General features: G+C 40.6%; 2 protein-coding genes across 7 annotated transcripts in view; one reads left to right on the top strand and one right to left on the bottom strand.

The window, feature by feature from the left end:
- uggt2 (UDP-glucose glycoprotein glucosyltransferase 2) overlaps positions 1-15,682 on the top strand; it is a 54,300-nt gene extending 38,618 nt beyond the window's left edge. For 3 of the 5 annotated variants that reach the window (XM_080412864.1, XM_080412866.1, XM_080412865.1), the window contains exons 31-41: positions 704-788; positions 5,020-5,105; positions 5,268-5,348; positions 9,877-9,981; positions 10,117-10,201; positions 10,731-10,913; positions 11,409-11,569; positions 13,275-13,389; positions 13,478-13,594; positions 14,217-14,382; positions 14,547-15,682. In XM_080412864.1, coding sequence (XP_080268990.1) covers positions 704-788; positions 5,020-5,105; positions 5,268-5,348; positions 9,877-9,981; positions 10,117-10,201; positions 10,731-10,913; positions 11,409-11,569; positions 13,275-13,389; positions 13,478-13,594; positions 14,217-14,382; positions 14,547-14,569 — 1,207 coding nt within the window. In that variant the 3' untranslated portion in view covers positions 14,570-15,682. Of the gene's footprint in view, positions 1-703; positions 789-5,019; positions 5,106-5,267; positions 5,349-5,441; positions 5,466-9,876; positions 9,982-10,116; positions 10,202-10,730; positions 10,914-11,408; positions 11,570-13,274; positions 13,390-13,477; positions 13,595-14,216; positions 14,383-14,546 lie in introns of all 5 variants that reach the window. The other 2 variants (XM_080412867.1, XM_080412868.1) reach the window with 2 other exon arrangements.
- A 542-nt stretch (positions 15,683-16,224) lies between these two features.
- Positions 16,225-26,467, bottom strand: dnajc3a (DnaJ (Hsp40) homolog, subfamily C, member 3a). Of its 2 annotated transcripts, XM_080412597.1 has the most exons (12): positions 26,244-26,467; positions 25,300-25,410; positions 24,758-24,882; positions 24,112-24,186; positions 21,888-22,043; positions 21,276-21,457; positions 20,949-21,068; positions 20,609-20,714; positions 20,248-20,368; positions 18,523-18,655; positions 18,034-18,182; positions 16,225-17,387 (listed from the first exon to the last, which is right to left on the bottom strand). In XM_080412597.1, the coding sequence occupies exons 1-12, from the start codon at positions 26,323-26,325 to the stop codon at positions 17,242-17,244; spliced, it is 1,506 nt and encodes a 501-aa protein (XP_080268723.1). In that variant the 5' UTR covers positions 26,326-26,467; the 3' UTR covers positions 16,225-17,241. The 2 variants fall into 2 exon arrangements, with proteins under 2 accessions (XP_080268723.1, XP_080268724.1); XM_080412598.1 differs by lacking the exon at positions 24,758-24,882 and having other exon boundaries at positions 26,244-26,385.
- Positions 26,468-26,928: the final 461 nt, after the last annotated feature.

Raw genomic sequence — 26,928 nt, 5'->3', positions numbered from 1 at the left:
TACTGTGTGTCCCTAGCAGTTTTTTGGTTAGTTTTTTTAATGAGCATATTGAAACATTTGAACGAAACATACTGATTGTCACTGCAAACGTACATTTTATCAGTATGGTTGAGCAAAGTATAGCTAATGTTATAATACAAATGTAATTATTTGACAAAAAGGAACTGTGGGAAGTCGGAAGTAGTGTACCATATGACTTAACATTAGTGTTACTGTCGCTACATATATTTCTGTTAGTAATTTGACTTTTGACAGCTGCAGAAATATGATTTAGTTGTGACTTTCTTCATTTTGTGAAGAAAGTAGATCCCTGTGCTAAGCAGTACCACTAACAATGATGTATGTGTTCTATAAGAACTTTGTGTCCAGTTCACTCTTACATCTGTGAACAAGGTATATTTTAAATTATTGCAAGCTCATCTTACTAGAACTATAATGACTGATTTCCAGTATTATTTTATAGTTTTGAAATTTCAATCCTACTGCATAGTCAAAGTAGTCACAAAGTACCTAATTAATCTAGTTTCTGGGTTGAATTGAATAGACACATTTTTAGTTCTAGGCAACTGTCTTAGTGGTGCTCTTTAGATAAGTCAGTCTCACACTGTACTGTAGGTCAGCATTGAACACCCAGATTCTGCTGTCATGGTTGTTCCCCTTCAGTGAAATGAATTAATTTCTCTCTCATCCTCCACTCTCACAGGCATGACGGCACAGACTCGCCTGCTGATACTGGTGATGTCATAGTTGTGCTTAACAGTTTTCACAGCAAGATCATCAAAGTCAGAGTGAGTATTTTTCTCACTTTATACCAGATAGTGTCACCAGATAGTGTCCAAGCCCTGGGATTTCACTATTATTTTTTAAACCAAGAAGACCGGAAAAGCCTATACGTTGTTGTACCTTTTAAAACAGGGAAAGCATTTTAGATGTTGCTATGTATATAGCAAGATATTATTTTTTGAATAAAAAATTGAAGATTTTCTGAAACCTTAGGTTAGGACTAAATGGGTCAATACTGTACCAACGCTCGTTGTCTAGGCTTCCAGACAGTTTAATTGGCCTTGCAGATTTTTTAAGAATAATTTATCTTGTCAGGACTCGGGTAGCAATTGTGGGCCTACCCACATGCTCTGCACCTTGTCATTAATTTTTACCGTTTGCTATGAGCACTATGATGCTGTGAAAGTACACTTTGTATTTTAAAAAAAACCTAATCCTCTTTTAGACACTATTGACTGCCTAAAGATGATCGACAGACAGTGGCAACAAATGACAGTGGGAAATTGTTCTTTGCAATGATTTATTCTTTTTCATCCATTCTTTTGTGAATTTGTTTGTATATTTTGGGTTATATTGTCATGTTGAAAGGTCAACTTATGATTTAGCTTCACCCTGTTGACGGATGGCAGCACATTTTCAAGTATTCCCTGAGGAGGAGTGGGGAAGTCATTCATGGATGAATCCTTGATGGCAATGTGGCCAGTTCCTGAGGCAGCAAAGTGGCCTCAAACCATAATGTTGCCAATACCATGCTTTACAGTTGGTACAGGTAGAGCCTTTTGTTCAAAGGCAGTTTTAGGTTTTTGCCAAACATGACGCCTGGCATTGTGCGCAAATAACTCAACCTTGGATTCATCTGTCCAGAGCACATTGCAGGCCCGGCGCCACAGGGATGCCTGAGGGGGCCTGGTACCCTCAGTTTCAAATTGTGCCCCCTCAGTTTATGTTTAAAAACAAAAAAAAAGATTTTTAAATTTTTTTATAATATATTTTTTGATAAAAAATCGGTAAAATCAGGCAAAAATATGAATTAAATAACATAAGCCTAACCTAACTCTAACCCTAACCCTAAAACCGAAATAAAGTAACAACGGCCAAAATCCACCCAATAAACGCAAATTTTTGCGCGCGCACGGGTCGGGACACATGCACGCGCGCTTCGCGATGCATGTGTCATGCCACTGGTGTGCACCCACCCACTGGTGTGCACCCTCACAATTTTCAACTGCACCCTTAGTCATTTCATCCTGGCGCCGGGACTGGCACATTGTTCCAGTGCTGCTGTTCTTCACTGAAGTGTCATCTGGCAAACTTCAGCCGTGCATTTATAGCTTTTCTTTATTTATAGCTTTTGATTGATTGAATACTTTATTAACAGTTTGCAAAGACAATCACAGGGAAGTACAGATCAATACAGGGTCTGTTAAGAGGATTTTAAACCCAAGAAAGCACTATGGCTTGTTTCCATTGGGGTCCTTTGTACTCAATTCATCGAAACATTTAATGACAGACAAATATGCACTACTATGCAAAAACATCATATAAACGAGTAGAAATTGAAAATAAGAATATGTGCAGTAAACAAGTATGTACAGTAAACTTTATAGCTTTATGTAGATTACATTTGTGCAGTCTCTTTCTGGTGGTTGATTCATGCACGTTGACTGAGGCCAAAGTTCCCTTGATGTTACCCAGGGGTTACTAGTCTTCTCTAAAAAAAAATTAGTTGGCTTGTTGGCCTACCCTGGAGAGATTTCAGTAGTCTGAAATTGTTTTAGACTACAGATTATTTTACCCCCAGTGGAATTGTTAATTTATCACGTCTTGAAGATGGCTTTAAACCCTCTTCAGCCACACTCAACAATGTTTCATCTCAGGGCCTCAGAGAGCTTTTGTAATGTTTTAAATTGGGACAAAATAGAACATAAATAATTCTAAGTCTAAGTCTTTAATTATTATTTGAATTAAAAACAACATATCAACAGTAATAATAATAATAATAACTTTATTTATATAGCGCCTTTCAAAAACAAGTTACAAAGTGCATTACAATAACAACAGTTCAAATGTACAAATCAGACATTAAATTGCATAAATAGTACAACAGTATGCTGTATGTTAGTGTTGCCTGAAAATGGTAGTTTACATATGTTGAGAGTGTTGGCTGATACCGACAATAAGCCTCTCCGACCCTACTTGTTGAATGACAACTGTATTGAAAAATATATTATCAATACTTGCGTTCTTCCACACCTTAATCAAACAGACTATTAATGTTATTAGCTGCATCTGTCTTTATCCTGCCATAACACATCTGTGAAAGGGGTCCATTGTTTTGACAATGTGAGAAATTAATGCATTGCCTTTTAGGGAAACATGCTGTAGCTTTGGCATACTAGAAATATTCATGTTAACATACTGCAGAAAACGTTCTTTTAGGCCATATTAGTATACAAGTATGCAATTCAGAACACATGGGTGAGGGATGTACAGGACATACTTAAGTTCTGTAGATTTTTGTAGTATAAGTCATGACAAAGTATGATTTTCCACTATAATGTTTTTAATTAGATCAGCTTCATGTTGAAGTATGTATGTTGAAGGAGAGATGTGTATTTAGGCACTTAGACTATTAACCTCATCTGTACAATACTATGACCAATCTAAACCATTGTGTTTGCCGGTCATCTTTGTTGACAGTTAGCGTGAAAAATTTTAGTGTGCCGAGTATTTCGGACCGACTTGGTGTGAAAAGGCCTCAGCAGCTAAAAATAAGGCCAAATACTACTATAATGGCAGCCAATCCATATCAAAGAGGATCACAGCATTTTCTATGCCCAGTGAAATTTGCAGTGACTGTTCATTCATATCATTTAACAAAGTTGTTAAACAAGAAAGCAATTATCAAAATTTAGAAAAATCACTTAAATTCAGTGAGCTTTCATGCATAGCGAAAATATCCAGATACAGAGTAGACGATGGAAGTTGTGTCAAAATGTATGATGCGAAGTCCAACTCAAAAGCTGCAATGTTAAAGACGTGATCATAATAATAACAAAATAGCCAACCTACGTTACATGTTACATAATCAGAACAGAACATTGCATACTTTGCTTGATTATTGTGTTAGAAATTGTTTAATAGGGAGAATAATACCAGATTTTACATGGATTTTACCTCAATCAATCATGAACGAAGAAGCATAGACTGCAATGATGGATGACGTTGTTCACTCTCCCACTCCCTGCAGCATTGCACAATTTTATTAGACTTTATACTAATCACGTTTTCCCACAGAGTGCCAGGGTTTTTTTAAAACGGGGTACTCGCAGTGCCTGGATTTTTAACCATTTTTGAACCTTTTTTCAAGTAGTCACAAAATATTTTCAGTGATCACCGTCCTCACGGTGATCCCCTCATTACACACACAGGGGTCTCGTACAATCGGGGATTAAAAAAAAAACATTAGGTAATCCGTTCCATAGTTGCAGCCAGTTGAAAATAGTCGAAAATAGTAAAACATACATAATAAAAAAGAAATGTACACAGGAGCCGAGATACAGGCTTTTGAAGTCATAAGTTAACCAGGAAGTGGATTGGAGTCTAAATCTTTGAAAAATGATATCTCCTGGTGCTGTGAAGGAAAAAAAAAATGTAAAAATAAATAAATAAAAATATATTTTTTCTCAAAAACGGTCCGGACCGTTTTTGGCACTCCTCGTTTGGATTATGAAAAACGGTCCGGACCGTTTTTGGCACTCAATGTGTTAAAAACACCCGCTTAATTTACTAAAGTCATTGACCTACAGCTGTTTTAACCATAGCAACGCTACAAACTCTAATCTATTATATTATTTAATTACAAGCGCACAATACATTCTTACAAGGCTAGCTTAAGTTACAGTATCTTCACAGCCTATCTCAGTGATCTGTAAAGTTACACTTGAACTTGACTCACCTGAGTTCAGTAAACCCTAAACCTAAAACAACATAAAAGGTGTTTTTGAACAAACAAAATCAAAAAGGTAATAAAAATATACTGTATTTTTCAGCTGTGTGTGTGTGTTTGTGTGTGTGTGTGTGTGTGTGCGCACACATGCACACTCTCTTACGGTAGGTGCTAAGAGAAATATGACTAAACCTTCAGCCTTAACATTACAGGCAAGGGGGTTTTCAATCAGAGTTTGTTTGCCCACTATGAAATCTGTTATAAAATCTGTTTCTTTCCAACCGTAGGTGCAGAAAAAGGCTGACAAAATCAATGAAGATCTTTTAAGTGAAGCTACTACTGAAAGCAAAGGCCTGTGGGACTCCATAACGAGGTGTGTAGTCTGGCTGCATGTACCATTTGGTTATGAGTTTATTTTTATAATTATAATCTGTTCAAATGCTCTCAATCAAGTGTCAGTGTCACTGCTGTGCTAGCAGTGATTGTTGGGAGTGCTGATTTTGCCATCTATTGTCAATTATACACATGGTTTCAGGAGAGATCGTTCTTCCCCTGGATCCAGACTGCAATATTATGCTGTAAGATCTAGTCTTGCGAAAAATATGTGCTTCTGTAGGTATGTGTGTATGTGTGTGTGCATTTGTGTGTTTCCCCCTAGCGCATCCTAACTGTGTGATCTGTCTCCTCACTTAATGCTTGCTGTGTGAAGTGTTTGGAGCACTTTTGAGAAAAGGTAGGCAGAGTTGCCGCAATCCCTTTTAACATCTAAAACATTTTTACATTTATTGCTGTTCAACCAGTATATTGTGGATTCTGGTCAACATTTCAGTAAAAAATATTACACACACACACACACACACACACACACACACACACACACACACACACACACACACACACACACACACACACACACACGTATATATGCCCAGCTGCTACAGTATTTGCCATGGGTGAGGGGAGTCTTAAAAGGATTGGGTGGGTGCTGACTAGTCAGCTGCTGTATCTTCCCTAGCCGAGGGTTTATACAGCAGCTGACCAAACACCCACGGCAAGCTAAAGCAGTATCTTCTCTAAAGTGCCACTGTGACTGACACTACAAGTGCTTAAAGCACAGTGACACGTTGGTAGAGGTTTTGGAGGTGTAGCTACCTTGCCGTGATGTAACTCAAGGATGTTGGCAAGATATCTTGCTCCGTTGCTTCATTGATTCAAAATTGATTAAAAACAATTGCCTCCCATTGACTTAAATGGTGAAACAGCTCTCAAAGTCACTCTTTCAGGACATAAACTAATGCAAACTAAGCAGATTCTGCCAATTTATAACAATCAAGCAATGTTTCAACGCAATATTGATTATTAGGAAGAAGACCCGGACTGGATCCATGTGAATCTGCAAACCGTAAAATCAACAAGAAGTTCAGTTCAGTTTCGTTTATGTGCGAAAAGAGTACTTTGAGAGCTGTTAACACTGTGCAATTTGTATTCAATTCAAGTGTTGAATGCTATTTTCTCATCGTCTTTGTGAATAAATAAGACTTGGATATGGGCTAGCTAAACAAAATGATAACCCGGCATTCACCATTGCCTTCGGCTTTAGCTCATCTGCGGCTTGTGCGTATATGCCTGCCCTCAGTTGAATAAACTCGGGCAACGACGAAAGCCTGGCTGATACCGTCTGAGAGATGATATATACAGTATATATATATATATATATATATACACACACACACACACACACACACACACACACACACACACACACACACACACACACACACACACACACACGTATATATATATATATACACTAGGGCAGGGGTGCCCACACTTTTTTAACTTGAGTTCTACTATTGAAATTGCCAGCTCAAGGTGATCTACCACTCGCGCGTGCATGAGTGGTAGGCATGGTGGGCGAAATTTGCGCGGTTTTGGGTGGATTATTTTATTTTTTTCTGGTTTTTGGTTGGTTTTTGTTAGTTTCTTTTCCGTTTTTTGGTTACTTTATTTCGGTTTTAGGGTTAGGGTCAGGATTAGGTTATTTAATTATTATTTTTGCCTGATTTTACCGATTTATTATTAAAAAAAAATTAATTAATTCATTTTATTTACCAACCAACAAATAATTATTATCCCATTAATGAAAATACTTAAACATTTACCTATGGGGGCTAAATAACAACATTAAAGGCGGTTACACACCGGCGAATATGCGAATATAGGCCTACGCAAAATTCGGACTCGTTCCGAATAATTAAAAGACGCTTTTTTCGCTCCGCGAAACTGGTGTGGAAGCTTGCATTGACTTTATAAGGTTTTAAAAAAAGACGTATTATTCGCATGAAAGAAATCGCCCCGGTGTGTAAGGGGCGATAACCTTAAGGCATTAGGACTGTTTCAATATTTTTCCTGGCTCCCCCCCCATTTAGTGCCGCGCCACCGTTTTCTGCCACAGCACCACCTAGAGCCTGAAAAAAAAAAAAAAAAAGGTTTTTTTTTTTTTTTTTTTTTCAGGGGCATTGCAGGTGGTCTACCTGCGCAGCCTCTGCGGTCTACTGGTCGATCGCGATCGACGTAATGGGCACCCCTGCACTAGGGCATTAACGAATAGTGATTTATGGTATTCGAATTATTCGACCCAAAAGTATTCGAATAGTCGATTATTCGGTTTGATTATAAAAAAATTAAAAATTAAAAAAAAGTTTTTTTTTTTTTTCAATGGCATTGATGACTCGACTCAAGGAATGCGAGTTGACGTCACACCAGAGCTCACAGCTGCGTGTCTGCTCTAGGAAAGCCACTTTTTAAAAAAAAAAACTTTTTTTTTTTTTTTTTTTTTGAATAATCGAATAGTGGTTTGATAGTCGAATAGTCGGTTTGATATTCGAATATTCGACTATTCTGTGAATGCCCTAATATACACACGTGTATATGCTGTATATAGTGTGCAAAGTATATGTGATTAAGTAACTATTGCAGAAGAAACTGAGACATCAGACTTAATCTTGATACACTGGTGATAGGCAAAGTCAGAAGCAAAGTTTAGTCCATCTGGAGTTCATGCTGGCAGGCTGCTATTCAGACTGCAGCTAGAGCTGTGAGTGTCTGTCCACTGTCCAGAGGTCCGGATTATCTGTTGCATGTCAGCCAAGTGGACTCTCACCTGACCTTCCAAGCTGCTTATCTGGGAGTCCCTCTGTTGCATTGCGTTCGGCATTATCTGCCCTTCGTATGGGGAGCCTCCCTCTTGTCCCCCTCTAGTCCTTTATAATGGGTGGCTTAGCCGTTTCAGGCTATAGGCATCCCTATCCCTCAGAGTGCAGCAGTGTGGCGACAACACCAACTGTATGCTCACTCAACCGGAGGAAGCAGCACTTCAAGGCTTGCTTCCTCAAAGGGATGAGATATTGAGCGCTGTATGGTGGATATGTACTAGAGGTATAGGGGAAGATGGGGAATAAGATGAGAAGACGGGTAAAAGGTGATTCAGCCTTTTGGCCCGGGGATACAACAGGAGGATGGGTGAACTGGATGTGGACGGTAGTCTAAAATTGGTATGCAGCCGATGTGTAACGATTTTTAACCACTTTCAACCTGACTTACCTATTTTGGGCATGTGATTATAGGAGAAAAAATGCAAAAGTTTCAAAGATTTAAAAAAAATTGCCAACCTATAAGCTCATAATGCATTGTGTTGTGAGCTTGTAGATTGGCTATTTTTTTAAATCTTTGAATAGAGCTTAAGTGGTTAAATAAAAAGTTAGTTGTGTTACCTTTATTTTTTAAAGTAAGTGGTAGAGATGGACAGGAAACAGGGAGAGAGAGATGGGGAGAGACATGCAGCAAAGATCGTCGGGAACAGGACTCAAACCCGCGATGAGCTGTCAGGCTACATTAGAGCCTAAGTGCCCGGACCGGTCCGGGCCAGTTGTGTTTATTTTTTATGCATTTTTTGTGTATAAGTTAAATGTTCTCAAATAGTTTTCAATGTTGTTCAAAACATCATTAATGGGTGGGCTAGGATTCTCTAAAATTGGAATCTGCATTGGACCCAAGAACTCTGGCAACGGCTGGGCTCTAGTGTAAAAGTTATGGCGTGTAGGATAGAGGTGGGGAGAGTCCGACATCATGTCCTCTCCCTCCCTGCCTCCCTTCTCACTCAGTAGTGTTTTCCTAGAGCCCCTGGGCCCTAGGCCGTGGCCGTGATTGAATGTGGAAGAGACACACTCCCCTCATCAGCAGTCTGTTAAAGACAAGGACACACAGTTTGACTGCAGACAACCCTGTCCTCCAGCAAAACTCCTGATTTCTAGCCACCAAATGTGCATTGCATTATGATCTATTGCACGGTTATGGTGCATCAGCAGTTAGGGCAAATCGCTATGTTTCAGAGGCAGTGTCTTTGAATTATTGTCCTTATTATCCAAGTATGAATCAATCTGTTACTTGTGGCTGAAATGTCTTGAAATATCTCATCACGTGCCTTTTATTGTTTTGACTCAAATAAGGTTTTCAGGAAAAAACTGGGTCTGCGAGATATCATTTATTGACAAGGACATGGTTGTATCATATCCATTTGAACCAGCAACTGATATTCAAGTCCCATGTCCTTATACCCTAATCCTAAATGTACAGTAACTATCCATGCATCCCTGTTAGCTGTTTAATGAGTGGATATAGATTCATCCTTGTAGATTATTTAGCTCGTATTATCAGCTCTCTTGCTTGCCATGTAGTAAAGTAAACAGAAGGGGATTGTTAAATGTTCCAGCCTGCTTTCGCTGTGTCTGCACTCTTAATTTGTCGATTACTTCAGCTCTCTAGAGGAGAACCAGCAGGAGAGAACAACACTTTCTGTTGTAAAACATACAATACCAGGTCTGCTAGATTGTTGTCATTCTTTTTGTAATTCCATTATTTAAAAAAGAAAAGAAGAAAAAAGCATCTAATTTTCCTGCAAAGTAACGCATGGTTTGTTTTTGTCTAAAAACAATTTACGTGTTGGCTGTACAACACAGTGTTGTTGCTCCTGGCTCTACAAAAGCATGGTTTCTAATAGCTTAGTTGTGTTTTGCCATTGCCGCGTGAAATGTATGCATCCATCAAAAGACGGCAGGCTTTATGTAATACATAGCCCTTTATAGCATCACAGGTGGCAGTTCCAGTTCAGATGATGGAGAGAAGAAGAAGGAGGATGTTCTGAACATCTTTTCTGTGGCCTCAGGACATCTATATGAGCGCTTTCTGAGGTGGGTCACTTGCAGGCATGGACACAAACACTTATACAGAGGCCTTACACACCTCTTCCCTTTTATTAGCCGTGCTCCTCCGAGACTCACTAGCCCTCCTCCACTTCTCTTTCTATCTCCGTCTCTCTGTTCCAGAATAATGATGCTGTCCGTCCTTCGGCATACCAAAACCCCCGTCAAGTTCTGGTTTCTGAAGAACTATCTCTCCCCCTCCTTCAAGGTACCTGCCGTACCACGTGACTACATGCTAACTTTCTGTCTCCCTGCTGGTTGTGATAGATGTCTCCCAGTTCCACAGCAACCCCTGAGAGCTTTAGATTTGTTTGTACTGAGCAATGAAAGGATCTGTGGGTTGCTTTTGTGATGCTCTGCCTTTATATCTCTCCGTGTTTCTATAAAGATGAGCCTGAATGCAACGCCTTCTGTTGCCCATCTTAAATAGCTAAAATGGCCTTGGGCGGGACAGGCAAAAACATTTAGCGTATTTTGATGTTTTTTCCCCGGTGTTCATGACATATACTAGGTTATAAATGTTATTTTATGGTCTGACTGGCTCATATATTCTAGACTTGTTAATGGACGTATTTATGGATGATATTGAAGCGTGTCTGGGTGGTTTTGCAGTTTATTGGACTGCAAAATACTGCTCGCATGTTACCTAAAGTGGCTCTCGATTAACCCATGCAGAAAAGAGACTGACTCCTGTTTTGAATTTTTATCCCCTTCACCCCCAACCCCCACCATGTTAGGAAACCATCCCTCACATGGCCAAATCCTACGGATTCCAGTATGAACTGGTCCAGTACAAGTGGCCTCGCTGGCTCCACCAGCAGACCGAGAAGCAGCGAATCATCTGGGGCTACAAAATCCTCTTCCTGGATGTTCTTTTCCCATTGGCTGTGGACAAGTTCATCTTTGTGGATGCTGACCAGGTTAAATGTCCACATTTTATTTTCACTTTATGGCAGTACTTTACAAAAGGCTGTAATGGCCACTAGATGATTTATTATTGCCATCTCAGATGAGTATTAAAACCACTTACCACCTGGCATCCCTATTTTAGGCATGTCATTATAGGCGCAAATCTTCAAAGAAGAAAACGTTTTACTGCAAATATAGCAGATATACAAGCTCACAATGTGTCGCATCATGACATGTCGTGAGCTTGTAGATTGGCTATTTTCGTGTGACAGGGTCATGATGACAAAGTATAAAATATAAGTGGTTAAGAAACACTGTCCATGGTGGCTCATCTGGTAAGAGCTCATACCACATAAATAAGGCGGAGGTCCTTCCCGCAGGTGGCCCGTGGTCTATTCCGATTCCCTCCCTGCTTCTGTCAAAATAAAGAGAGAAATGCCAAAAATAATCCGTAGAAAATAAGCATTATCCATAATACTTCAATGGGTCCCTCCTCTCCCTTGCAGATAGTACGAGCTGATCTGAAGGAGCTAAGGGATTTCAACCTGGAAGGCGCCCCTTATGGCTACACGCCCTTTTGTGAAAGCCGCAAAGAGATGGATGGCTATCGCTTTTGGAAGGCCGGTTACTGGGCCTCACACCTGGGACACAGGAAGTACCATATCAGGTAGACACTTTTTGTTTAACGGTATGTCTCACCTGGTAGAATGTGTACCATAGGCTAAGTCCTTCCTGCAGCTGGCCTAGGTTTTTGAATCCAACCTGAGGCCCTTTGCTGCATGTCTGTATGTCACCAACACTTTTTATCTCTCCTGACCTTCCTGTCGCTCTACTCACTGTCACTGTCAAAATAAAGCAGCAAATGCTGAAGATATTATAATAATAAAATTCAATAAAACTGTATAATGACTTGTAGCAAACTGACATTTTACTTCTACAAGCACAATAGTCTATAGTATATTTAGAAAAATAGTAGAATCCTCCTTCCTCTATCCTTCACAGTCAATTGCTGTTTTTATGGATGGAATATGAAGGTAATAATTCTTTCTATCTCTCTCTCAAGGTAGTTGGTGGAATAAATACATATATTTGAAATATTAACATTTGAAACATTCTGGTACTGACAGCAGGTAATCCCTTTGAGGCTATATTCACTGTTTATTCAGCGAGAGACACTTGAGACAGATTCTTTGTTCCTCACATGGAACAGTGAAAGCAGCTGTGAGTAAAGAAAGCACAAAGAGAAACACTTCTCAGGTGGTAGATACAGATACTGTACCCATGCACAGAAAATAAACTTTTCATTCTTCTCACACAATCATAAAAATAGATCTTCCACCGTTGCTGATGATGCATGCAGGTGCTATTTTTCACCCTTGTCTCAGTGAGTTTGGTGTCGGAATTATCTTTTCTTCTCTATATGGGATTTGCCATTTTAACCCATTTAGCCCTGGAACCGCATTACGTACTGTAACTATACCTTTCAAGCCGGGAACCCCTTTTGGGGTTCTTGTTGCTATGTACAGTATATAGCAACATAAGGTTTTTGAATAAACATTTGAAGTTTTTCATAAAACTTAGGTAAGGATTTAGAAGGCGCTTTTAGAATCGGCCTCAGGTCTAATCTAAATGGGTTAAGCTCATTTCAATCCCCACACATAAACACGTCAAAACTATGGCGGCATCAGTTGTATTTTTTAGAAGCTATATCCTCCAAGTTCTATATAACCATGAAAAAAAGTGAATGGGGGGGGGAGGCCCTAAGTTCCAAACCCAAAATGCAGGGGCTCCTCGCTAGGCGCATGGTGCTGAGTGCTGGCTCGTTTGAAGTGGCTTAATCAGCTGGCAGCTAGAAGCTCTGCTGAGCAAAGGAAGCTGCCCAGCTAGCAAAGCTTGGCTGTGCCGCTGGATGAGTGAGAAAGGGGAGGGGAGGGGAGGGGGGGGGGGGGAGTAAGGAAATCACAATGATTTTATTGGACACCAGTGTGCTGTCTAGCTGTGCCGAGGTAAGACAAAAGCAGCAAGGGTGAGAGCTGATCCATGCCACTGAGCCCCATGAAAACACAAGGCAGCGGCAGGTACGCTGCTGTGCGACTCAGTCTGTGTGGTCGGACCTGATATATCACAGAAGGCAAGGTAGTTATTTTGCACCTAAGGATGTCAGATGCCCCACTACATACAATTATTAGAATTTGGCCTGGACATTTATCTTTATAAAGTGATTCTACCAAAGGGTATCCCTGTGGGTATACATACAGTATCACATCAAGAAGCCGTTTTCTCACACCTGCATTCTTTTCTATCCCCCCCTTTCTTTTACTGCACTCACTGCTCCCTCCTGCTTCCTCTCACCTCCCTCATGCTCCGTCTAGTGCTCTTTATGTAGTAGACCTAAAGAAGTTCCGTAAGATTGCAGCCGGGGACAGACTACGTGGCCAGTACCAAGCCCTGAGCCAGGACCCCAACAGTCTGTCTAATCTGGATCAGGTAACAGAATCATCAAACAGGACTTTCTGTCACTGCCTTCCTGAATTTGCTAAGGTTTCATGGTGAACGTGCCTTTGTGTTTTCGCAGGACCTTCCCAACAACATGATTCATCAGGTGGCCATTAAGTCTCTGCCCCAGGAGTGGCTGTGGTGTGAGACTTGGTGCGATGACACTTCCAAAGTCACAGCGAAGACCATAGACCTGGTGAGGCCCACAGACCTCAGATTTGCTTCCAGCTGTCAGAGAGGCTAAATAGGACCTGGCATGAGTAACCCAGGGGGTATTAAATAGCATGCCTAGAAACCGCTAAATGGGAGCTCAAGATAAATGGCACAGGTATTTACCTGCTCTCGCAACCAAGGCTAGAACACCCATTTGCACCTTTCCCTCCAACCCTCAGGGTGAAACTTCATCCTGATAAGAAAAATAATTTTAGTAGCAGGCAACTTCTAATGCAGATTTAATGCTTAGAGTAATGGAACTGTTTCAGCTACACATCTAAAAAAGTTAAGCATGCTCTCACACATATAGCAGTGTCCATGAGTTACCCAGCATTTTAAGCTGAAACAGGAAAAGGATGTTGCAGTTTTTGAAACTTAATTAAGAAATTAAGCCATTTGAGTGGTAAAAAATGGGAATAATATTCTCATTTTTGTAATGGGGCATCAATCGGCAATTCGGACACATGAGACACAGACTGATGTTCTCTTAACAGAGCAGGAAATCTGATCAGGGTTAAATGTCTGCCACAGAATTATGGACCGGCTTGTTAGGAAGTCACTTTGGTGGAATGAGTGATGGGTTTTGTCTGCTCTGTGTGCTGCAGTGCAATAACCCAAAGACCAAGGAGCCCAAGCTAACTGCAGCAGCACGGATTGTGCCTGAGTGGGTTGACTATGACAACGAGATCAAGCAGTTACTGAGACACGTCGAGGAGCAGGGAGACACAGAAACAACAAGACAGTCGCCAACTCCCTCGCTACAAAAACAAGGTTAGCAACGACTGCACCTCTCTCAATTCCTGGTCAGTGTTTGTCTTGTCTGCTGTACTAAAGTCTCTTCTTTTTTGGCTACACTTCTGATCTGGTCTATTTTTACCTGACTATGGCTTTTCTACAGTAACTCAGTTGAATTTTCTTACTCATTTGCATTCTAGACAGCCAGCGTGATGAACTCTAGCGAATGCCTCCACTACGCTGAAGAGGAAAGAGGCAGCATTTGCACCTAATCCTCCTGTAAAGCTTGAAGATGTAGAAGTGTTAAGAAGAGGTATATTTCCTTCAAAACTTGGCCATGGAGTGTTACACCTTTTGATGTGGGAAAGATTGAAGCATTATCAGAAATATTTCTATTTTTAGAAGGTGTCACAATTTTTATGGTCTGTCTTACAGTATCAGAAGTGATGTAACTTAACAGTTGACATGTCGTATTCCTATTTAGTCGCTGATTTTCGGGATTATAAAATAAACAAGAGACTTCAGGGAGGTTACTGGTATTAGATGTTTGTTTGAAGATGAAAGGCAAACACTGCACTGAAACAAGCAAAGAATCAAATGAATGAGGCATACAGTATTCATTCATTTTAAACTTGTCTATAAATGTTGTGGTTCATGTTTTTTCCTAATTTTAGAAGACACTCAAGCACACTCATTCTAAATAATAAATCACATTCTGAAGCACACATTCAACAAAACATACTGTACAGTACATGTTCTTATGTGTCATTGTTACTGATTCGTCTCTTAACAGCACCTTGCCTTTGACTGAAATGCCTAAACCAAAATGTTAGTGATTCCTTTGAGTTTACACATCAGTGATGTTTCTTGCACTGCTGTGGCAATGTTTTGACATTGGAGGGGGGTAGTCATCCACAGTACAGCAAGGGAAATTGCTGTATTAGCCATCTCTATGATGCAATGCTGTATTAGGTCTAATTGTGGGTAGGCAGATCAGGTCACGCATGAACGAATCCTCATTTGCACAGACATTGTCAGTTCTAGGTAGAACACAGAATTTTAAGTTATTACAGTATGTTTACATCTTATGTATATACAGCCGGTACATCAAATATATTAATTTTGAGCCTAAATTTTCCATAACTAAATGTTCAATACCTTGAATACACAATAATACTCAGGAACCAAATAAGTGTTGCTACTCCACTGACGTGCTTTTGTCACTGACAAAAAAGTGGGTGTAGGAAGTCTGCTCTCAGCTTATTTCTTGTGTAAATTCTGGGATGTCCAATGGAAATGTAATTGTCATTTAAAATGTGAGAAATTAAATCTATCTTTGCTACCAAACACAGTCAGTACTAAAGCGTTTTCTTTGTGTACAGTACACCAATATGATTTTAAAGTAATTTCTGATATCACAAGCTTGTCCACACATTAAGGACTAAGAGCAAAGTCTTTTTCAGCTCTCTCCTTTTTTCTTCTCCCCTTCTGAAAAACAATGATTGAGCTTGCGCAAAAACTACTTCCTTACACCTGTAAACCAGTGATGTGAAGTCCAAGTTGATTAGGAACAGGTTTGCATGCAATGGAGAAATTCGAGATGAAATAAACCACTTACTACCTTATGCTGAAGCAAGGTGATCCAATTTAAAAAGCTCCCATAAATGAATTCTATGAAATACCATTTTATAAAGTAGTGCAACCACATAAAAACGTGCACATTAAATACAATTAGAGTTGGGTGTGTTTCAGGAAAAAGATTGATGCAAAAGATGATCACAAGGGAAGCTTCTGTATTTAAATACTGGAGTGGATCAACCCAACCCTGAGTGCAGTGAAATTCCTTTATAAGAAAAAAAGTTAAAGCATAATCCCCCATTCAAATTAATAAGCATAAATAGATCTTTATTTACAATTCAGAACAAAAACTCCATTCATATAAAAAAATAGCATTGTACCTGTATTAACGTGTACCTGTACACATTAATCTAAAGAATGGATGTAAATTTCAGTGTACAATTCCAACAGGATGCAGTCATTGCTTTGGAATTAAACTTCTACCCTTGATAGAAATCATTGCAGGTAAATTCTGCGTCAGACACTTTTTTTGGCATAGAAACTGCTTTATCGCAGCATGGAATCCAACGTTGTATCATTCAAGGACACATCACTGATATTCTCTGGAAATAATGTCAGTTTCCTCCAAGACCTCTCTGCGAGTCAATAGATAGCTACAGGGATGACGTCTTTTTGTAGGTCAACCCAAAAGTTACTTCTACCATGGGTTCCCACCAAAGATTTGCAAAGGAATTTTTGCTTTGGGTTTTGGATAAATTAAAACAAACTGTTTTAATGATTTCTTTCAACAAAATAATCTCCACAAATCATAACAAATGATTATTTCTCACACAACATGCGTTTTAACTACTTAAACCCTATGTACTTTGTCGTACATCAATAGCGAAAATAGCTGATCTACAGTTCACAAGCTCACGACTCGCCATAAGGTAGATCTGCTTTTTGGCTGAGTGTTTGCCTATTATGACATGCCCAGAATAGGGATGCTAGGGTTCTTGTGTTAAAAAGCACAAACATTTTCAAAATTCATGGTTGCAATATTAACAGCCATTTATGTCACAGAACAAAACATGAAAGCTTTAGGCTTATGTTAATCAGAGACCTTAAATTCCCTGCCAAAATTGATAACCCAATGGAAAAAAGCTTTGGAAATCTGGTGTGGAGAAACCACTAAGAATCCACTTGAAGGTTGTAGTACTACAAACTGTAGCACACTCGGGATGAACTGGCATTCCTCAAGTTGGTGTTTTCCCTTTAAATCGGGAAGTAAAACTAATAAAAATCAGCTCCAGCTGTGCTGGATGTGATTTTTTTTTATCAGTTGTAGTTGAACTTGAAGTTGAAGGGTCCAGAGCCAAAGGGATTGAAGCCCTGTTGATGAAAGTGCTGGTGATGATGATGACCTCCCTGCTGGCTCTCTGGGTCCATGGGATCTTCTCCGTGGTCAAATTTTGTTCTCATCTCTGCAGAAACATACACATAGGTCTACATATTAACATTGGAGGTTACAAATGCAAGCTCACGAAGCATGCTAGAGTTCTGTTCATGTTGTAGGAGTGTGTGCATTCTTAACCGATTAAGACCTGAGGCCGATTCTACACATCTAAAACAGTTTTCGGAAAAAATTATGTTACTATTCTTTCATGTCAAGGACTCCAAAAATTATATGTATTTGCCCGCTGACCCCCATCTCAAAATAGTTTGTTCCAGGGACCCCCAGAAGCAAAGATTTGAGTTAAAAATGTTCGCTTAAAAAAATATGTACATTCAAATAGCAGATCTACAAGCTCATAGCACAGCACCAAGTGACTTGCCATGAGCTTGTATGCTATTTTTGAATAGCCAAAGTATAAAACATGGTTAAAGAGGTTACACAGATACTTTCACGGTTTTAGTGGGTTAAACATAGCACAACTGAAAAAGGACAACCTAAGGTATTTTTCTGATGGACATTGACATTGAAACTGACAACTACAGTAGTGAGCTGTTCACATCATCTCCTCAGTGCTCTGATGCAGTCTGACATTCAGCCTGGCCTGACATTCACTGGGTGAGTGGCATTGCCCTGACAGACAGCTGCAGTGTCCATGTAGACCTTTGGCCTTTTACCTGGGTCAGTGAGCACCTCTTTGGCCTGAGCGATGTCTATGAACTTTTTCTCTGCTTTCTTCTTTTCTTCCGCGTTCTGGAAATTGTCTGGGTGCCACACCTGTGCCAGTTTCCTGTAGGCTTTGACGATTTCCTTTTTCTGGGCCGTTCTGTCAAAGTGACGAGAGATGCATGAAAATGTTTTGGACGACGAACAATATTTCCTCTGACCTAGTGTTAATGGAATGGAATCCCATTAACATTTTCTTAAACGTCTGTCTTTCTATCACAGTTTTATTCTCATAATTGTGACATATATATATATATGTATATATATATGTGATGTATCAGAATTCAGAGTTTTGTTCTCGCAATTGTGAGACTAATAATTCTGAGATATGAAATTGTATTTGAAAAAAAAAAAAAAAGAGCAATTCAGGCCTTTTTATTTTTACTCAGTGGCGGAAATGGGCTTCCATAAATTGTAAAGCTAGCACAAATATTGCCTACCTCTTCACTCCAAGGATCTTGTAGTAGTCCCTCTTCTGAGACTGTTTGAGTAGCCGTTTAGCTTTCTCCAAGCCCTCTTTGATCTGACGGTCATTCTCGCTGTGCTGGCCAGCTGTCTCATAATCCGTAATAGCTGCAAATGAACAAGGATATTGATTATTGATTCACCGAACTGGCTGATATATGAATGGCTATCTGGACATTTTCCCTATTATCTACTTTGTTATAAACATGCTACCCTCTCCAAAAATGGTATTCCACCAACTATTGTTCTTGGTACAGACAGATGGTAATCACCTCACCTTAGATTAGAGTGAATTATACAGCCACATTATTTATGGTACAATACATAAGTGTTTGTATTTTTGTGTGAGAAGATTTGAGGCTTGTTTAATATGTGAGGTGAACTGAGGAGTGTGTGTGTGTGTGTGTGTGTGTGTGTGTGTGTGTGTGTTATTAAAATCTGCTGCTTACGAAGCGGAGGTCCACAGGAATCTGACAGTTGTCAGAGCCTGCGTGAGGTCGTACGCTCCCACCCGCTGGGGTGTTCACGCCTAGCGTCTAAGCAGATAAAGTGTGTTAATGGAAATCTACCCAGCAAACATTCCCTGTAGTTGCAGAGCTGAGGGAAAGGAGCCTCAGCCTGGGCTTGGGCTTTCATTATTTTCTAACTCAACTGCCTGCAGTGAGATTATTATTGGACATGGATCTCTCCGGCTCTGTGATGCATTTAAAGTCAAAATGTCCACTAAACAATTGGAAAGGACATGAAAAGCAACTTGTAGGCACAGTCTATTAATGGCCCAGTCTTGAAATTCTGTCGGTGTTCTGTGCTCACTGCTTACACACACAGAGGAAGCTTTCATTAAAATTTCAAAAAAGGTTTGACAAATAATCATAAAATGCAGCTGCATTTTATGATTATTTGTCAAACCTTTTTTATAAGGGGGGAGGTGATGAGGGGGAAGGCCAGGTGGTCTGGCAAAGTGTGGACTGATCCTCGAGATTCCAACATCCGTTATTGCTGGACTACAGGGTGGCTTGACAATCGATATACAGTAGGGGATAACATGGTTTCAAGCTTGTCTCTTCCACAGCCTGCCAGGAGATGCATTACACTCGTGCGTGTTGGAAACGGCAACTAATGGCCATGATAAACGAGTGGCGGTGTTCAACTCCAGCCTGGGAGCCATGACAGCTGTAGATCACTCAGGTTGTGCTTACTTCCAACACATTGTGTTCCAGCCCAGAGGTGGAATATGTTCTATATAGTTGTAATGATATTGGATAACCTGGAGGTCTGAACAGATGTGCGATATTTAAGTCTCACTTTCAGCCGAAACTTGGGGATATGATTCAACTAAAATCGCTGTCGTTATGAAAACCTTAAGCGTACGGTTTTGACCATTATAATAACTGCTGATCATTTTGCTTGGATTTATTACAATTCAAACAGACTTCTGTGATGGACAAAAAAGGTCTGTGAATTTGGACTAAGAATTTAATGTTTAGTGGATGTAATCAAGGTTCTACAGTACGTTGTTATTGTGTGCTGTGTGCAACAGTGATGATACAGTAAAACTGCGTACTCATCCTAGTTAACAGCAACCAAGGCTAGTCTACAAGTACATGATACATTTGAAACCAACAGCACTATTTAAGTAAAGACACTGTATGAGCGGTATCTGACGGAATACAGTCCGAAGCCACCATGCCGACACTCACCTTCCTCATACTGTTCATCTTGGATGTAGGCCTCCGCTCTGTCCTTCAGGGCGTCGACGTTCTCTGGGTCAGACTTGAGGACCTCGCTACACACCGAGACCGCCTTGCTGCCCTGCTGGCCCTGTTCAATACCCATGACACACACACACACTTAACTTAACCCCTGAGTGTCCTTTGTCTACATGGATTACTAAACCACAGCTCTAATATCTCTCGCTGCTCTATATGTAAAGTGTCTTGAGACAACTTGTTGTGATTCGGCACAATAGCTAAATTGAACGAATCCTCAAATTTATGGAGGTTTAAAAAGGTTTAGGTTTTAGTGTAGGTGGCTCATGGCAGCAATGAGGAGGCACAGTACCTGTGCCAAGGCGTGGCAGATGCGCTGCTTGGCGTGGTGAGTGTAATGACGCACGTTGGGCTCAGTCTTCATCACAGCTTCGTATTTGTTCACTGCGTCCTCGTACCTGAAACGCAGCAAGCAGGTGGGTATTTTAATTGACACGCCAACACTAGGAAAACAACATAATTGCTGCAGCCGCTGCCACAGAATCTCTCAAATTGACTGTCGATTATGCTTAATATTTCAGGAGACATTTAAATGAATGGCAGTAGTTGAGAGGGCGTCATTTCAGGATGCATTATGTTCTTGGCATTTCACACATATGCGCGCGCGCACACACACACGCACACACACGCACCTTTGCTCCTGGATCAGCTCCTCTGCGGATTGGATCTGTTTGTTGAGTTTCTTCACTTGTTTGTAGTGGCTGTAGCACTGCTTGTGATCAGGATCCAGCTTCAGGCATTCACGTACCTCACTGGAAATAATGTTTAATCGATCTCTCATGAGCCTTCTTTATGTCACTCCAGTATATATTTTATTGATTTTGTTGTATGGTATGGATTTGGACCACTAGTTTGAGGTGACTCATTGAGTAATCATTGAGAATTCCATCCATTTTGTATGATTTGAAATAAAGTGTATGAGGAAACCAGTAACAGGTACATCCCTAAGTGGGTCTTACTTGAGTGACATCTCATGGTCTCCAAGGTTGTAATAGATGATAGAAAGTGTGTAGAAAGCCTGAGTGTTGTCGCTCTTCAACTTTGACGTGGCTTTAAGGTCATTGATGGCCTTCCCCACCTCGCCCATCTGAATGAAACACTCTGCCCGCAGCTCGCGAGAGGTCACATCCCATACACAGGTCTGGAAGGACAATAGACAGAGGTTAAACCTCAGGTACAAATGCCACAACAGACATGTAGCTTTTCACCATTACAATCTGCTACAGTGGCAACATAACGATCTTTTAATTGGTCAGGATGGCAGGAAGATCAGGCACAAAATAGACTTGGTGTTTCCTGTAGGCAAGGCCTGGTACAACTGAACTGATTCTCAAAGTGGGGTCTGGGGACCCTCGGGGTCCTTGATTGGGTTACAAATGGACCCCTTACGGCTATGTAACTCTGAGAAATCCATTTGCACACTGGCGGTCCTTGAAATTGTAAGTTTGAGAACCACTGTAATAATAGAATCCTAGAGTGTTAATTTAACTCTGATTGCACAAATGGAGCCTTTTTGTTCCATTTGTACAATCAGAGTTCAATTAACACCGGGGATTGTACAGTGTACTCACCTCAATGATGGCATCCAGCTGGCCAGCGGCGGTCATATAATCTTTGCTGTTGAAGCTGTGGTGTGCCTGAGTCACCAGCCGCTGAAGTTCGTCTGACTTGGTGAGCAGACTCTCCGCCTCCTCCTTCTCTTTTTCACTGGGGTTGGTGGACTTGAGCTGAGCACAGTGAGGAAAGGCATTACATCAGGCATTTATGGCCGTGATTAAAGCAATTTAAGCACCACCTGAACGGAACAGAGGAATTTCTCAGTCTGATGGAGGAAGAGGGGGAGAGAGAGAGATTTATGAGGAGGACATGGGAGGAAGCAAGAGAAGCAGTTAAACTGGCGCTAGGGAGGAGTGAGGAACATAGTGTAGATCAGCAACTCACAATGTGTTTAGTTCTGTCCACTTGACTTCTCTCAAAGTGGGCAAGACTTTGCATTCCAAAAAAAAGGTACTTGTGCCAAGTTTACCTCTTAAAAGCACTGCCAATCATGGCAGAGCTTACTTACCATTCCCCCAAACCCCATTACACTATAATCATCCTCATCACAGAGGTCGTCATCTTCACGATAGCAATCTCAGCTAATGGCACATCCTTTACAAATAGACCTGGCTCTCCTATCAAGTGTTCCTGCTAGCTCAGCCCTGGGAAGAGGGTAATGAATAAATGTGATGCATTACGCCATGTCAATGCATTGGACTGCTGAAACAGCAGGACAGCATGCACCTCCAGCCAGGCCCGTCGACATCATACTGGCGAAATATGGTCCACATAAAACCGTGCTAGTCAAAATGCCTATTGCCCTCTGCTGGGAATATGGCTCAGTGCCCTCTTAAAGCTGGAGTTATGACAGTTGATTTCAATTATAAAACTTTCCACACCTTGGGTACTCTCATAAAAATTTTTTTTTTTATAAACAGTATAGAAATCAAATCCAAAAAGCATTATAGCTTAGTGGACATACCCTTTCCACCCAAACTACCTGAAGTTCATATTACAGCTTACAAATAAATAAATGAGACACCAACTGCTATACTAAAAGAGACAAAATCACGCTAACTGTGTAGGTTAGCATGATGAGTTCTTATGCATTACTTTGTTCTAAGGCAGTGAGCAGTTTAGGCCCCAAATTCTCAAGGCAGACCTTCCACAAGCCCCTGGCAATACATGACAATAACAGACACTGACCTCATATACCACCGTTCTCAAGAGGGATTACTACGGCATTGTTCTTGGCATGACTCACTTAAGAACAGAGCTTTAAGTGTTATCAAAGAAATGGGTACCAAGGGCATTCATATCTTCTGGCAGTGTTATGCGACATCTCTGTGCAAAATGGTAATGAGTAGCATTCCACTCTTAATCCTTAATGAACACCTGAAATGATATCTGAAGACCAACATGAGATTTGGCTACCAATTTAAATACTATACACCTTCTTAGATCATGGCTTATGGATTCACCACCACTCAATCACACATACACCAGTGAGGGAAGAAGGAGACCGGGCAATACCACACAGGAAAATACACATACTGTATGACCCTAAGGTCATGACACCATGACCTTACCATGGCACTCAATCTAACTCTTCTGTCAGACGTACTACTGTACATTTGGTATTTCTTAGGGCTGGGGGATGCGACTTCAAATCACAATTATTCTTATTCATTATTTGTAACTTTTGAAATAATGAGTGACATGTACTTAAGATTAATGAACGATCTTTTGAAAACGAAAAATAGAAAATAACAGATCTACTACTCATAGCTCATAAGTCACGACACATTGTGAGCTTGTAGATCGGCTATCTTTCGGCTTTTACAGTGCCTTGGATTTGCTTGAATGCAATCTGGGAACCCATTCACCTTACTTCCCGGGTGCTTCTGTATTTATTCCTACTAAAAACCATGTTTAAGGCACTAGTGCTGACAGAGATTTGGGAGCACCTTGAGAGATTACTTTTCACTTGATGCAGTGATGTCATGTGCCGTGCCATCCCACCTTAACAATGGCTTTATAGTTGTCTGTGTACTGTGTAGCAATTAATTATTGTTCTCAGATTCATTTGAGCCCAACCTTCCTGCTTGCTTTTAGACTGAACCAATAGATTGCATTCATTGTATCATTAGACTAGACCTGCAGACCAACACTGACCCCTCCTGGTGAACTTCAAGTCCTCAACAGTTACTTCACAGTCACTTGTACTTCCATGGACAATATCACTGTTACACTCACCACTTTCTTAAAGTCGCTCTCAGCTTCGTCCAGCCTCCCCTGCTTCAGAAGGAGATTTCCTCTCTGAAGCCTTGCCTGTTGAAAGAGGGGTGGAAAGTGTCTTCTGTTGCCATGTGTATATATACAGTAATCTAGGTCTATCAGCATTCAGCACAGCTGATACAACATACTTCTTTCCCAGCATATTAAGCCTAGGCTGACATGAACTGACTAAACTGGCCAAGATGTTGAGATACAAAATGTGGCCTGTGCAGCACACGCATAATCTCTATTTGTGTGCAAAGGGGTTTTTGTACACATTATTGACAGGTGACATTTTGCACTGACCGAATGGACACTTTTTTGATTGGCATGTCACTGATAATTATTATTATTTGTTTTATGACGAGATACGGTGAGACACTTATGGAGCACTGACTGTAATGGACACTTTTAGTTTTTTACCTCCGTTTACCGTTGCTCTGTATTGTTGATGCTTCTTGTTTTTTTTCTTTTTGCCTTGTATTGCTGTACACAACAGTACTTTTTTCTTTTTCTTACTCTTTACCTGTAACTCTGTAACCTAAACTGCTGTGCCGCCTCTGGGCGACTGAATTTCCCCCGCGGGATAATAAAGGCATCTGTCTAAATGATGTGTACTACTTACAGAGGTGAAGTCTGGTTTGAGTTCTATGACTCTGCTCAAATCTGGCAGGGCAGACTTTGACTTCCCCATGGCTAGGTAAACCGTAGCTCTTCTGTAGTATGCAATGTAGTTTTTAGGATCTCCATCTAGACAAGAGTAAAAAAAATCATTACTAACCAAACATCATCAATGCAGTTACATTTTTGTCCTCATAACTTACTGTAAACATTGACATTTTCTAAAACAACTATTTTGATTGGTCATCTAAGTGGAATAATATCTTTATTCACTGTTAGACTGACTGACTAGCATGTGCATGTTGGCCTCATTATGTACAGATAATTTGAATATTATAGAATCAAGACACTACTTCATGCTGGCCTGGTATTTATTGTTACGAGTACAGCTATGACACAAGTTCCCACCTACTGTATCTATTTGTATAAGGATGACCAGGTCATGATAGCACATGACACATACAGGTCATCATGAGCTGTATGTATCATGTGCTTCTCCCGTGATATATCATGCAATAAATGTATCCAGAATTCCTCAACACCTACCAACAGCAGCATGGAAGTGAGAGAGGGCGTCAGCTAACTGGCCAGCAGCGAGGAGTTTCTTTCCCATCTCAAGGTGGCTCTCCACACTCCCATCTCTGCTACACTTCACTCCTGAAAAACACAAATGACAGTCTGGTCAAGCACCCTCATTTCTTTTGAAAACCTACCATGCAAAAAATAAATAAAACACAGAACCATGATTTTCTCAACCCATTTGAAGAACCACTAGTTTTGTATGAATGTGTCCATTTAGTACAATCTCAGAGTTACAAACCCATAAGGTCCGTTATTTCGTTCCTTAATTCTAACTATCAATCATTTAGCATGGGGGGGACACCCTGAAACCTCAAATACCCCTGGGGGTCCCTGTGCCCCAACATATGAATTAGTATATGGTTAACATGTTTCATGTTGTTTAACGTTAACACATGTTTTTAGTTGTAACATTATTAATCATGACATCCAAAGTGCTCTTAGGTCCAAGGGTCCTGCTCTTTGGAGAGATGACATTTTAACCTCGTCACTCATATTCACAATGGTAAGTGACTGACAAGTCAGGAGTCAGTTGTCATCACAATGGTAAGTGACAAGTTGTCACTCACCATTGTGACTATAAAGACATGTGGCAGAGGCTACTAATGGTTTTGTTTCACATGGTAATGTGTTGTGTAGCCTCTGCCAGAGGCTACACAACACATTACCATGTGAAACAAACCACTAGCTAACGTTAGCAGGTAGCTAGCTGCTACAGTAGGTCAATCTGAAATCGAACCACAAAGTTGCACATGCTAACAACAAGCAAGCTAATCCTTTCCTTTCCCGTATACACGTCAACGAGCTACGTATTGCAGTGTAGTTGCCCTTATAAATGACAAATGGTCAAAGCTCAAACTAACATGAACTTTCTAGCCTGATACATACAGGACAGTCTATAGGAATCTTACCTTCGTATCGCAGATCAATCAAAACAAGCACGTATGGGATGTAAGTCAAGATTTTGTGTGCTACATGGTCGATTGAAACCATGATTCAGTCACTTGGATCTATTCAAAAAATAAAACGGCTATAACGTTAGTGTTATTTGAAGTGTGTACTATTTACTAGTGCCAGTCCCATGTGGTGACAGACAGCAGCTAGACTCAGTAGTAGAGTATCATTTGACATCACTTTCCTTTCTGTCAGGACAGGCAAAGTGAAGGCTGTCGGCGGCCGGTCGTGGTCGGCTGTGATTGGTTGGATCGCTGGGAAAACTCCGCCCACCACGGTTGGTTCAACGGAGAGGAGCCACGGCAGCATTAGTGAGTGGTTCAGTACAGTCAGTGGGACACGGACAACTGGGCCCTGGCCATTGGGCAGTGGGTGTGTGTGTGTGCACTGTGACTGGCTGAGAGGCAGTGCTTTTGTTTGTTGTTGTTGTTGTTGTTTGCAAGCTCAGTCACGAATTTTACTCATAGAAATATTGCACTTTTGACTCCTGTATTTAAAGGACTCGGGACCCAAACTTACAAAGATATACTATGGATTAATTCAAATATTAATTCAAAATCAAATTCATTTGAGAGCTTGAGCACCTGCCCTTTTGCCTCAAAGTGTCCTTTTTTAAAAAATGGGGGAAATGGCCTGCCCAAC

The sequence above is a fragment of the Gymnoscopelus braueri genome, assembly GCF_963280865.1.
Source record: "Gymnoscopelus braueri genome assembly, chromosome: 18".
Lineage (NCBI taxonomy): Eukaryota > Metazoa > Chordata > Actinopteri > Myctophiformes > Myctophidae > Gymnoscopelus > Gymnoscopelus braueri.
The sequence above is the reverse complement of the archived record's forward strand: the minus strand, read 5'-3'. Positions and strand labels throughout refer to the sequence as shown.